Source organism: Carcharhinus amblyrhynchos, chromosome 7 (assembly GCF_965287045.1).
Source record: "Carcharhinus amblyrhynchos chromosome 7, sCarAmb.v2.hapA, whole genome shotgun sequence".
NCBI classification, from domain to species: domain Eukaryota; kingdom Metazoa; phylum Chordata; class Chondrichthyes; order Carcharhiniformes; family Carcharhinidae; genus Carcharhinus; species Carcharhinus amblyrhynchos.
In genome coordinates this window covers 49615583-49629067 of record NC_137330.1, presented here as the reverse complement: position 1 = coordinate 49629067, position 13485 = coordinate 49615583, and the positions used below count along the sequence as shown (strand labels likewise).

Genomic DNA, 13485 nt, shown 5'->3' with positions numbered 1-13485 from the left:
ATATGCATGCTGCATCTTCCTGATAAAGAAAATGCATGATTTTCTAGTCATTAGTCTGTTCGTATAGGTTCATGTGCCTTCCCAGTCCAAAATAACATTTTCATTCTGCTCTGTTTTTTTCCTTTCCCATCTGAATAAGAGCAATCTAGTAAACATTAGAGGACTGAGTAAAATAATTCCTGCTTTTATTTTCTCCCTGATACTAGGATATTCAACTCTATTGCAGAGTTCGCAATACATGAGTCAAGATTTGGTAGCGCTTTCAGCACATGTGGAAATGTTAGTGTTTGAAAACACAATTTCTCAGGACAGCTTGTCCTATCATGATATGCAGCCTTTATTTGAAATTGAATAGAATTGCAGTCGTGTTAATGCTATGCAGATGTCTAATTTTATTGTTCAAACATAACTGTTAGCAATATTTTAGCTGGTCCTGAAAAGTGGCTTCAGTTATGTTTTAGTGGCTAGGAAATCAGTCTGTCAAGTATAATTTCACCTGATGGACAATTTTTTTCTTTTCTTTTCATAGCTCCTTTGAAACCTTCTGAAACCCTTTTTGAGCTTGGATTTGAGAAAATGGGAAAGAAGCAAAACAAAGAGCAAGTTCCTCCAATATCAGTTTCCGAGTATCAGCAGCAGAAATCTTCTACTGGAGGAAAAATGATCAAGAAACCCAGTGGTGATGCAGGACTGAAGCACAAGAGGTTTCCCTCTTTGGAGGCTGCTGTTAAAGCTGTATGGGCACAAAAATATATTCCTATTTTATGGCCTTTCAGTTTTATAGATTTCATTTGCTGTACCAAAGTAGTTTCTGCTGGAAATCTGTAGAAGTTTGCAAAATTGAATCCTTTGCCAACTTTTCTTGGACATTTTTATTGGTTGAATGTCACTATTTACTCTTTTGCAATTTGGTAACATTTTAAGAATGAAATTTTGGCATTCTATCACTCTTTCCAATAACCAATATTGGATGTTAATCTTTGGACATTCAGCTTTTCATTTCAACCTCTGAGCTATGTTACTGAGCTATTACTGTGCAATTAAGCTATTATGTTTTTATTTTCTGGCGAATTAAGTAGTGATTTTGATGTCACTTTTGAAATTGGAGAGCTTGAGCCCCAATATTTAGCCGAGTTAGTGGCCCATTTGGAGTGCCAAGCTTCTGCTGAAGCATTACCTATCTTGTTTTAACTGCGCCTGGTCAAAAAGTCTTTTCAGAAATGCTAGAAAATGTCCAGTGTTGCCTAATAGAAATTGAAGTTATTACCATATAATCTAAAATGTAATTATTTGGCCTTGGAGGGAGTGCAGAGAAGGCTTACTAGGCTGATGCTGGAGTTGAGGGGGTTGAGCTATGAGGAGAGGCTGAATAAACTAGGCTTGTACTCGTTAGAGTTTAGAAGAATGAGGGGAGATCTCATTGAGACATATCAGATGATGAATGGGATGGATAGGATAGAGGTGGAGAGACTCTTCCTGCTCAGAAAGGACAGTAGGACTAGGGGGCACAGCCTCAAGATAAAGGGGGGGCGGTTTAGAACGGAGTTGAGGAAGAAGTTCTTCCTCAATCTCTGGAATTCTCTGCCCGTTGAAGTGGTGGAGGCTACCTCGCTAAATAATTTTAAGACGCGGGTTGATGGGTTTTTGATAAGAGAGGGGATTAAGGGTTATGGGGAGAGGGCGGGAATGTGGAACTGAGCCACGACAGATCAGCCATGATCTTATTGAATGGCGGAGCAGGTTCGAAGGGCCAGATGGCCTACTCCTGCTCCTATTTCTTATATTCTTATGTTCTTATTGTCTCTGCAGCTTGATTTGAAAGAACTTCAGGAGCAGCTGGATAAAAGCCAGAACATGTTTCCTGGAAATCCATCTGTTTGGGTGAAGGATTTGGCTGGATACTTGAATTATAAGTTGCAAGCACCAGAGACAGATCCTACTGTCAGTCAATATTCCTTTGGTCAGTTGGATTTTAACATATTAATGTTAATTTTTCTTGTGCTGAATTTACAATCGTTGTAGACTGTTATTCATTTATGTACTCACTGGTGGGCACCTGCATGGAAGGGAGGGGAATCTTAATCCACTAAGGTTGGTAAATATTTAAAAATTTCCTACCATTTTAATAGAGAACTGCTTGGACGAATATTTAACCTTTTGTGGCTCATTTGCAAAACCAGAGCCAAAAAAATGAGCAAACGTGTATGGTCCATTCCTGAGGATTATCAACCAATAAGGCAAAAACGAGCATGTCCACAACCATACTTGAAGTTTACTGGTGGGCAGCTTAAAATGGAGCAGGATTTATCTTTCATGGAAACAAAGTACATTCCATGGTTCCAGTAATCATCACATACATTAAACTGGGCTTATATTTTTGCAATGATATGATTTTCTAAAAAATAGTTTGTAGTAAAAATTTGTATACGGCCATCTTTACTAACTTAATTAATAAATTGGTTAAAAATTGAGGTCAGCCTGCCTGATAAACCATTATCCGTTTACCTGGCAATGCCTTGGTCGTGACATAATTGGTTTCATAGTTGATTTCTCATTTGTGGATCTCAAGAATTTGAGTTTGTGCTAGTCACACAAATCAATGTTGACATTAAAATAACTGATGCTATTTCCCCTGACTTCTGTGTGAACACCTGATTTCTGTTCAGTCTCTCGATGCATGATTAAAGGTAGGAATGTGGTTGAACAGAAATGTACTTGTCCATGTATAGAAGTCACAAACAGGTTGGATACAAAAAATAATTAAGGCTAATAGAATGTTGACTTTTATCTTTGGGACTGTAGTACAAAGGGGAAGTTAGATTACCTTAAAAGAATTCCGGTAAGAACCTTTTTTTTTTGGAGTATTGGATTCAGTTCTGAAAATTGAGAAGATATAATGACCTTGGAGGGAATGCGATGCGCATTCATCAGAAAGATGCTAAAGAGATTAAGTTATGAGGACATTGCATAGATAGGCTTGTATTCCCTTGGACGTAGAATATTTTACGTTCTCTGGATAATCAAAGTTGTTAATAGGGTGAATGGAAATAAACTATATTTCTTCTGATGGGGAGTCCCAAGTGGGAACATAACTTTCAAAATGAGACCAGGTTATTCATGATGACAGAAAATATTTAGCGCAAAAGATAGTGGGAATGTGGTACTCCCGTGCAAAAAGTTGCAGTGTTAGTTAATTGAAAGTTTCAAAATTGTAGTTGATTTTTGTTGGCCAAGCATATTATGGAGTTAAGGCAAGCAGATGAGAGTTAAGATGCAAAATGACCATGGTCTAATATGGTGGAATAGGCTTGATGAACAAAGAACAGCACGGGAAACAGGCCCTTCGGCCCAACAAGCCTGCGCTGCCGTTTTAACATTTGAGTGCCCTCTTCTACCTATGACCTTTGTCTACGCCTATTGGACTCCACAATAAAGGAACCATAACCAGATTGAGGGGCGACTAATTTAGGGACAGTTTGTTAACACCAGATGAACTGAATGCCTGCTCATTTCTTCTTGATCCTTTTGATATTTGTGGCGAGTAATGCAAGGTTAATACTAATTCGAGGAAATTCTCATGCTGATCATATTAGGATCCTTGTAAATGAAGTTGTCATTTGTGATTGCCACTCTAATCAACTGACAGTAGCAGTAGGAGTTTGTTGCAAATGGGAGGCACAAGTGTTGCTTCATGAGTTGCATGTTGCAGTGGAAACCTTATCTCCGTACAAAATTTTAAGTTGGGAGTTAACATCTTTTGTAAAGGAGAGTTCAGTGAAGATGTATTGCATTCCTTGTTGATGCCAGTTCTAAGACATCTAGCACAGTATTGACACAACAATTCATTCTTGACACATGTGGTGTCTAGATTAATTTTGAAGCGTAATCACATTTCCTCGTAAATTTATGGTGTCGATGGAGGTTTCTTCCTGTTTACTGATCACTTGAAGATGTTTGATTTTGGGGAAAGCTCCATGAATACTTGGAACTCTCTGGCATTTTGCTCTGGTGTCAACTTTGTCTACAAGTGAGTGGAAGAAGCTGCACCATTTGTGATCAACAAGGCAGTGAAAGGCATATCAGATCCTGAAACAATAAATATGTTGTATTTTGTGCTGGTGTTTCATGTCCAGACTTGCAGTCTTGTGTCAACTCTAAATGTTTAGTATGCCTCCTTTTACAAATATTAAAATTCTACCTTGCGAGCCAAGAATTCTTACCTTGTTTTCAAACTTTGTTAAAAATGTACTTGTTTTACAGACTATCCATATACCCTTGCTAATAAGGAGCTTCGGAATACAATCAAATCACTGTTGGCAAAAACTCCAGACAACCTGGAACACTTCTTTGACCACTGCATCTACACTATGTTGCGTGAGCAAGATAAAGCTGCAGGTAATAAAACCATTTAAATACTTTTTAATATTGTCACTATAAATGTGGTGATAATTTCAATTAAAATCTTTTGGCCTTCTCTTAGGTTTATCTTGAAAGCATTATTCCACTTGACACCAACTTTATTTTTTTCCTCTCACCATTTATTGATTTTTCTTAACTGTTGTCTTGCTTGGAATATAAGGCTTTGGCATTAATCCTTCAAAGTTTGGACTACTTTAATGTAATTTCAATTTTTGACAAACTCTCATTTTTAATGTCCATAATGCTTTACTGAAATGTTAGCTGACAGGAAGTTTTTTAAACTATGAAACCATAAATAACAAGGTTATATACAGGATCATGGGGTTGGACATATGTCTTGTGAAAAGTAATGTTGCTTTTCAAAATTGTTCACTGCTTCTACTTATTTGAGAATTACTAAATGTATTTCTCACAGAACATCTGAAGCATTTAACAATATACTTTATCAACTTGCTAGTGTTTTTGTAGCATTGTATTTATTGCTAATCACTTGAGAAAGTGGTGGTGATGCCACCTAAAACAGCAGTATGTGTGGTGAAGTCGCTTTTGATGCGGATGGGAAGTTCCAGCATTTTGATCCAGTAGTATTGAAAGATTTAGTTTGGCAGAGAATGTGGAAGGTCATGGTGTTCCTAAGTATTTGCCTTCTAGATGCTGAAGATCATAAGTTTGGAAAGTGCTGTTGAATAAGCCTTGATTTGCTGTAGGGACTACACCAAACTGGATATGCACACGAGATGAAGGGAGTGGATGTTCTAGCTAGTTGAAATGCTGATTACCAGGATTGGTAATGACATTGAATGTCGGGAGGTGGTGGTTCAGGTCTAATTGGAGAGGGTGGTGCTTGGAGCTTGTATTATGCAAATATTATTTGCTGTTTTTCAGCCTAAGTTTGGATATTGCCCAAGTCTTGCTTCAGTGCAGTGTTCCATTATCTGAGGAAACACAAATAGAACTGAATGTTGTGCAATTAAAAGTGAACAGCTCAACTTTCCTCCTTGTGATGAAGGGAAAGTCACTGATAAAACAGTTGAAGATAGTTGGACATGGGACGTTGTCCTGAGCAATTCCTGAGAAGATTGGTCTCTTTCTATCTTCCTTTTGTGAAATGTGTAGCTCCAGTCAGTGGACTTTTTTGATCCCTGTTGATTTCAATTTTCTCAGACTACTTGATGCCACACTTGATCAGATGCTGTCTTGATGCCAAGGGCAGTTACTTTCACCTCATGTTTGAACCAAGGTGATTAATGAAATCTGGGGCTGAATGGTTCTGATAAAATACTAGTGTCAATGTGCAGGTTGTTTGGTGAGTACTGCTTGATACCACTATGCTATGATTAATGGCTGTAATTCTCTCTTGTAGCCACAATGTATCTAGATAATTTTGCATTCATGTATTTAATAAAATACTACTGACCAGTTTGCAACATTTGAAGCCTTGGGATTAAAATGGCTGCATGGATTTGAAAGAAAAAGTAAGGAATCGATTCCTTTCAGACTGGAAGGAGGTGCAATAGTGCCCTTCAGGGGTTGGTATTCAGACTACTGCTCTTTATGACATTGAGTGACCCGGATTTAAGAGGACCACCATTTTCAAAGTTTGCAAATGACGTGAAGCATAGGTTGTAGGTAACAGAAGATGAAACCAGATTTGTGGAAGTCATAGATTGGTGAGATGTGCAAACATGAAAGTAAAATTTTGTACACAAATGATGAGCTGTAGATTTTGATATAAGGTACTATAAAGTATACAGTTTTAAAGGTGGTGCAGAGACAGCCACAAGTTTCCTTCCAAGTGGCCCCATCTTAACGTAGAAACTGGAATGGACCATTCAGTCCATTGAGCCTGCTGCGCCATTCAGTATGATTGTGACTTCAATGCTTTTTTTAAACCCTATCTACATAATACTTTGTTATTTTGATTTGGAACTGTGTCCACCATTCCTCCTGTCATTTGTGTCAAAGTCTTAACTCCCTTCTTAACAGCAGAGTGGTTTCCTCTTTAGAGGACAGCAGAGGGAAATTGGGAAGGGGCAACAAATGCTGCCCCTGCCAGTGATGCCCTTACCTACTTAAATATTTTAAATAAAAACAGGCCTGTGGGGAAGAGGAATGGGTGAGTCAGATAACTTTTTTTTAATGGGCTGTCATAAGCACCATGAACCAAATGGCTTTCTTCTGGCCTCTGCTTTCTATGCAATGTCAGTGTTCTAGCTTGACTAGAATGCCTAGTTATGAATTGCAGATCCTTGACATTTGTGGCTGAGTTGCTGTGGGGCTGCAGTGGATTCTGGCTCTTGCACAGACTGAATCTAATTGGCTGAAAAATGATGCCTGTCATAGTGTGACCCTTTGAAGATGCTGGGAAGCATTGTTTACACTGCTTCTGCCCGAAGTTCGTTGCAAATGCTTAACCCTTGTTGCACTCAAGAACAAAGAAAACTGCAGTGCAGGAACAGGCCCTGTGGCTCCCCAAGCCGCCTCTGGCCATGCTACCCAACTTAACTAAAAAGAACAAATTGTCCTGAAGTCTGCTAATGTTGAGAAAAGGTATATTCAGAGAGCTACTTTTTCCTGTTAGCAATTGTCTATTACCTTGCATGACTGGATGTTGCAAGGCTACAGAACTTTAGTCCAATTCATTGGTTGTAGGGTAGTTTATAAGTGCAATGTTTCGTGTTTAATCTGTAGTCTTCTGTAAATTCAGGTCAGGTTATTTGTTTAATTCCTCTCCTGTAAGAATGTACAGCCAATTATTGATTCTGTTCCACTAATTAATAAACTGGACCAAGATGAGTTTATAGAAATCTTATTGTTTTACTGATTTCCCATATTGATAATATCTGAAAGCCAAAGTAAGGGATGTTCAAATGCTATATATGTTATCAAACATTCTATTATCTCAAAAAAAACTTGCTTATTTTCAGGTGAATCCCTGCATGGCTACAGAATTTGTATTCAGGCTATATTGCTAGACAAACCTAAAATTGGAACAGTGAATCTTGGAAAGGTAAGCACAGATTGTGCAAATGATTACAGCCTTTTTATATTTTGAGGCATATTTATGTACAAGTAGTAGTTGATGCTTTGTCTGCAATGCTTACAAGTATCTTAAGTACAAATTATGTAAGGCTGCACGTATGGGTAAGGCAGTGTGTAACAGGTAACTGGGTACCAGCAGGCTGTTTCTCCATTACATTTCTCTCTCCTGTTCACATTCTTAGCAGTTAATGTACTGAAGTTTTAATTTGAGGCTAATGAGGCATAAACTGTAATCTTTTAGTGACATGTTGGCTCACTTTCTTTTGAGACATATTGAAGTTGTGCTCTTTTGAAGACTGATTTTTGTCTACTTAAAAACAAATAACAAAGAATAGTCCAGCACAGGAACAGGCCCTTCAGCCCTCTGAGCCTGCACCGCTAATGTGCCCAACTAGATCATTCATTTGTATCCTTCTAGTCCCAGTCTGGTCATGTGACTATCTAGACAAGTCTTAAATGATCCCAGCGTGTCTGCCTCCACCACCTTGCTTAGCAGTGCATTCCAGGCCCCCACCACTCTCTGTAAATCCCCTGACATCTGTGTTGAGCCTTGCCCCCCCCCACCCCTTCCCCCACCTTGAACTTGTGACCCCTTGTGATTGTCACCTCTGACCTGGGAAAAAGCTTCCCATTGTTTACCCTATCTATGCCCTTCATAATTTTATAACTTCTATTAAGTCACCCCTCATCCTCCATCTTTCCAGGGAGAACCACCCCAATTTGCCCAATCTCTCCTCATAGCTAAGACCCTCCATACCAGGCAACATCCTGGTAGACCTTTTTCTGTACTCTTTCTCCAAAGCCGCCTCGTCTTTCTGGTAGTGTGGTGATCAGAACTGGATGTGGTATTTCAAATGTAGCCAAACCAATGTTCTATATAGCTGCAACATCATATGCCAACTTTTATACTCTGTGCCCTGTACAGTAAAGGCAAGCATGCCATATGCCACCTTCACCACCCTCTCCACCTGTGCTGCCACCTTTAGGGATCTGTGGACTTGCACCCCTAGGTCCCTCTGTGTGTCTATACTCCTGATGGTTCTGCCATTTATTGTATAGCTGCCCCCTACATTCGATCTACCGAAAAATGCATCACTTCGAATTTATCTGGATTAAATTCCATCTGCCATTTCTCCGCCCAATTTTCCAGCCTATCTATATCCTGCTGTATTCTCTGACAATGTTCATCACTATCCACAAGTCCAGCAATCTTTGTGTCGTCTGCAAACTTACTGATCACACCAGCTACGTCTTCTATATATACAGAGGTCCCAGTACAGAGCCCTGCAGAATACCACTAGTCACAGACCTCCAACCAGAAAAAGACTCCTCCACTGCTACCTTCCTGTTTTCTATGGTCGAGCCAGTTCTCCACCCATCTAGCTAGCTCCCCTTTTTTATCCTGTGAGATTTAACCTTTTGCACCAGCCTGCCATGAGGGGCCTTGTCAAACGCTTTACTAAAATCCATATAGATGACATCCACGGCCCTTCCCTCGTCAATCATTTTTGTCACCTCCTCAAAAAACTCAATCAAGTTTGAGAGGTATGACCTCCCACGTACAAAACCATGCTGTCTATCGCTAATGAGATTATTCCGTTCTAAATGCGCATATATCCTATCTCTAAGAATCTTCTCCAACAATTTCCCTACCACAGATGTCAAGCTCACCGGCCTGTAATTACCTGGTTATCTTCGCTACCCTTCTTAAATAACGGGACCACATTTGCTAAACTCCAATCCTCTGGGACCTCACCTGTGTCCAGTGAAGAGACAAAGGTTTCTGTTAGAGACCCAGCAATTTCATCTCTCGTCTACCTGAGCAGCCTAGGATAGATGCCATCAGGCCCTGGGGATTTGTCTTGTCTTAATGTTCCCTCTTTAAAAAAAAACCTAACACTCCCTCCCTTGTGGTCAACGCATCTGAGACACTACCAGACATGTCTCTCTCCTCTGTGAATACTGATACAAAGTATTCATTTAGGATCTCACCTACTTTGGGTTCTAAGCATAATTCCCCTCCTTTGTCCCTGAGCGGTCCAGTCCTTTCCCTGACAACCCTCTTATTCCTAACATATGTGTAAAATGCCTTAGGATTCTCCTTGATCCTGGCTGCCAAGGACATTTTGTGACCCCTTTTTGCCCTTCTAATTTCCTGTTTGAGCTCTCTTCTACTTTCTCTGGATTCCTCCAGTGCTCCATTTTGTTTTTAACTGCCTGGACCTTACACGTGCCTCCTTTTTTTTTCTTTTTGATTAGACCCACAATTTCCTTGATTATCCACAGCTCTCAAATCTTACTTTCCTATCCTGTCCTTTTTTTATATAGGCACATGCCTGTCCTGCCGCCTTATCAACTGCTCCTTAAAAGACTCCCCATGTGCCAAATGTGGATTTACCCTAGAACAGCCTCTCCCAATCAACAGCCACCAAATCCTGCCTAATCTGGCTGTACTTAGCCTCCCCACCGCTCCCCCCCCCCCCCCCCCCCCACACACACACACACACATATACACACACAATTCAGCACCTTACCCATTAGACAACACATCTTTTTCCATTACTATCCTAAAGTTTACAGCTTTGTGGTCACTATTAGCCGCATGTTGCCCTACTGAAACTTTGATCTGACAGGGCTCATTCCCCAGTACTAGGTCTAGTATAGCCCCCTCTCTAATTGGACTATCAACATATTGTTTAAAAGTCTCTGGACTGATGAGCAGTCTAATCTAATCAGTTTTGCAGTAGTGCAATGAGACAAAAGCTGGCCACGTTTTTGTGGGGGCAGCGCTCTGAAAGCTAGTGGCTTGTGCTGCCAAATAAACCTGTTGGACTTTAACCTGGTGTTGTGAGACTTCTTACTGTGTTTATGCCAGCATCTCCACGTCGTATTTTTGTTGTGATAGAAGAAAACTAAAAATATATATTTTCTTGAAGCTAACTTTTAAAATATTCAGCTAAAGGTACAAAACATTCCTGGGCAGTCAATAATGTTTAGCCTGCAACAATACTGATGGCCAGTGCACCATTCTTTTGGTCCAGAATGGTGCCAGGGCTAGAGACTATGTAGAACTATGGGAAAATGTTGTAACCAATTCATTAATGTCAGTTGGGCAAATTTAAGACTTAAGAGAATTTTTCTTTATGCCAAGTGAAAATGAGCAATTTCATCTGTAGGATGTAATTTTTGTACAGTTCACTTGGTAGGATTTAAGAGTAAGGGGTAGTTTTGCGTGGGCTGGTGGTAGGGAATCTTGGCTACTGCCTGCAGATGTCATTTTGAGTGCTGCCAATGATTAAAATTCCTACTGAAAGGATTGCCTGAGTGTGAAAATTGCCATAAGATGTAACTAAGGAGTAGGCCATTTGGCCCATCAGGTGTGCTTCACCATTCAATGTAGTCATGACTGATCTGAATATTCACCAAGAAGTGACCAGCACACAATCTCTTCTGACTCGCTCGGGCCAGCAATATTCACCAAGAAGTGACTGATCTGATATTATAATCCTTAACTCCTCTTTTCCGTCCTACCCGCATTGCCCTTGATTTCCTTTATTGATTAAAAATCTATCTATTTTAGTCATGAACATGCTTAACCCAGTCTCTGCAGTCAAGAATTCCACATATTCGTTGCTCTCTGAGGGAAGAAATTCCTCATTATCTTTGTCTTAAATGGGCTCCTTCCTGTTAGAACCAGAGGAAATAGTCTAAATTCTCCCCGAAGGGGAAACAACCTTTCTGTATTTACCCTTTAAGTGCCCTGGGAATTCTATATGTCGCCGTAAGATCGTGTCATTTTTCTAAACTCCAATGTGTATAGATCCAACTCAATCAACTGCAGAAAATTCCTCCATACCCAGGATCAACCTAGTGAGCCTTCTCTGGACTGCCTTAACGCCAATATATCCTCCCTTGGATAAGGGGACCAAACCAATATTTTTGTGTGCCTAACTAGTGACTTGTATAATTTTAGCAAGATTTCCCTATTTTTATACTCCATTGTCTTTGAAGTAAAGGCCAACCTTTCATTTGCCTCCCTTATTACTTGCTGAACATGTTTAGCTTTTTGTGATTTATGCATGAGGACCTCCAAAACCTTCTGTGCTGCAGCTTTCTGTATTTCTCCATTTAAATATTCAGTTCCTCTTCCTACTAAAGTGCTTAACATTTCTTACATTATTTTCTATGCAAATGGTACGTTCTGGCTAAACTGAAAATTATTTCTGAATTATGTGAAGTTTCAGTAGTTTATGAAAAGGAGTTGAACTAATAGCTCAGCAATTACTATAGAAGAGCAAAATAAGAGGCTTTACACAGATGAAGAGCTGTTTGCTGTACCAATTACTTGCATCATTGTTCAGTGTCAGTGGAAAAACATGGTGTTTGATAGTGGCACTTCTGGGGTGGTATTAATACAATATTGAGGTTTGAATAAGTTTGTGACCCACTAGAATGATTTGTTTGGCTGGCTTTTGTTTCATTTCATCTGTATTTTATATAAAAAAGAAAGGCCTTTGCGCTATCGGTGACTAACTGAGGAAGTTTAATGTATAATACTGTGAAGATTAGTGGTAAGTCAGAAGATTGGATAAATTTTACAAACCAGCATAGGAAGATGGGGATGAGAGGAAAAGGGAGAAATTGGAATCAGAAAATGCTGGCTTGAAGTATAAAGCCAGTGAGTTTCTGTAAGTACTTAAAGGAAAAGAATTAAGTGAACATTCTTCCCTTGGAGGAAGAGACTGAGGAATTAATAATGGGAAAGAATTAAATGGCAAAGATGTTGATCAGGTTTTTTGGTCATTCTCCCTGTATGCACGTGGGTTTCCTCCAGGTGCTTTGGTTTTCTCCCACAGACCAAAGATGTGTAGGTTAGGTGGATTAGCTATACCTAAATTGCCCCTTAGTGGACCTGGATAAGGTAATCTTTCAGAGAATGAGTCCGTGCAGACTCAGTGAGTTGAATAATCTTCTGCACTCTAGGGATTCTATAATTCAGTTTGGATGACACCAGAAACACCAGGAGTACTTAAATGAGGTAAGGTAATGAGAGGAACACAATCAGGGAAAAGGTACTGAGAAAACTATTAGTACGAAAGGCCTTGGGCTTGATGACCTATATCTTAGGCTCTTTAAAAGGTGTGGCTGCAGCAATCATAGATTCGTTGATTTGTGATCTTTCCAAATCCCTAAGTTTCTGCAGAAGTCCCAATGGATTGAAAAATTACAAATGTAACACTTTTGCTCAAAGGAGGGAGATAAGCAGGAAACTTCAGTCCAGTTAACCTAACATCTGTCACAGGAAAATACTAGAATCTATTATTAAGGAGGTAAGAGCAGGATGCTATTTCTAAATTGGGCATAGTCGACATATGAGAGGGAAATCATGTTTGAAAGAAGTATTGGATTTCTTTCGGCAAATAACAGCAAGGTAGATAAAAAGTAACCTATAGATATTGAGTACTTGGGTTTCTAAAAGGTATTTGCTAAAGTGCTGCATCAAAGGTTACCACACAAAATAAGAGCTCATGGTGCAGGATATAATGCATATTGGCATGGATAGAAGATGGTTAATTAGTAGAAAATGGGGATTCAGGATAAAGAGTCATTTTCAGGTTGGCAGACTATAGCTGGTGGAGTGCCACAGAGATCAGTTCCAGGGCTCAGCAATTTACAATAAAGGGACTGAATGTATGGTAGTTACAATTGTTGATGACGTCAAGATAAAGTAAGTTGTCAAGGGGAGGTAAAACATTTACTAAAGAACTTAGGTGAAGTGAGAGCAAAAATTTGGCAACTGGAATAATAATTTGGGGAGAAGTGAGGTTGACCACTTCGACAGGAAGAATAAAAAGTGTGATTTTTAATGTAAAGAGACTGTAGAAGTCCTGGTACAGGGAGACCTGGTGTCCTGATGCATGAACCACAATGTGTCTGGATACAGCAAGTAATTTGTAAGGCAAATTGATTTGGCATTTATTTCATGGGGAATAAAGTACATAAGCACTAAGCAACAGCAATACA

At 39.6% G+C, this 13485-nt stretch overlaps 1 protein-coding gene across 2 annotated transcripts in view; it reads left to right on the top strand.

The window, feature by feature from the left end:
• Positions 1-13485, top strand: part of tmem214 (transmembrane protein 214) — a 47657-nt gene that overhangs the window by 13126 nt on the left and 21046 nt on the right. For both annotated transcript variants that reach the window (XM_080192257.1, XM_080192258.1), the window contains exons 2-5: positions 530-735; positions 1810-1960; positions 4261-4395; positions 7347-7429. In XM_080192257.1, coding sequence (XP_080048383.1) covers positions 530-735; positions 1810-1960; positions 4261-4395; positions 7347-7429 — 575 coding nt within the window. The remainder of the gene's footprint in view (positions 1-529; positions 736-1809; positions 1961-4260; positions 4396-7346; positions 7430-13485) is intronic.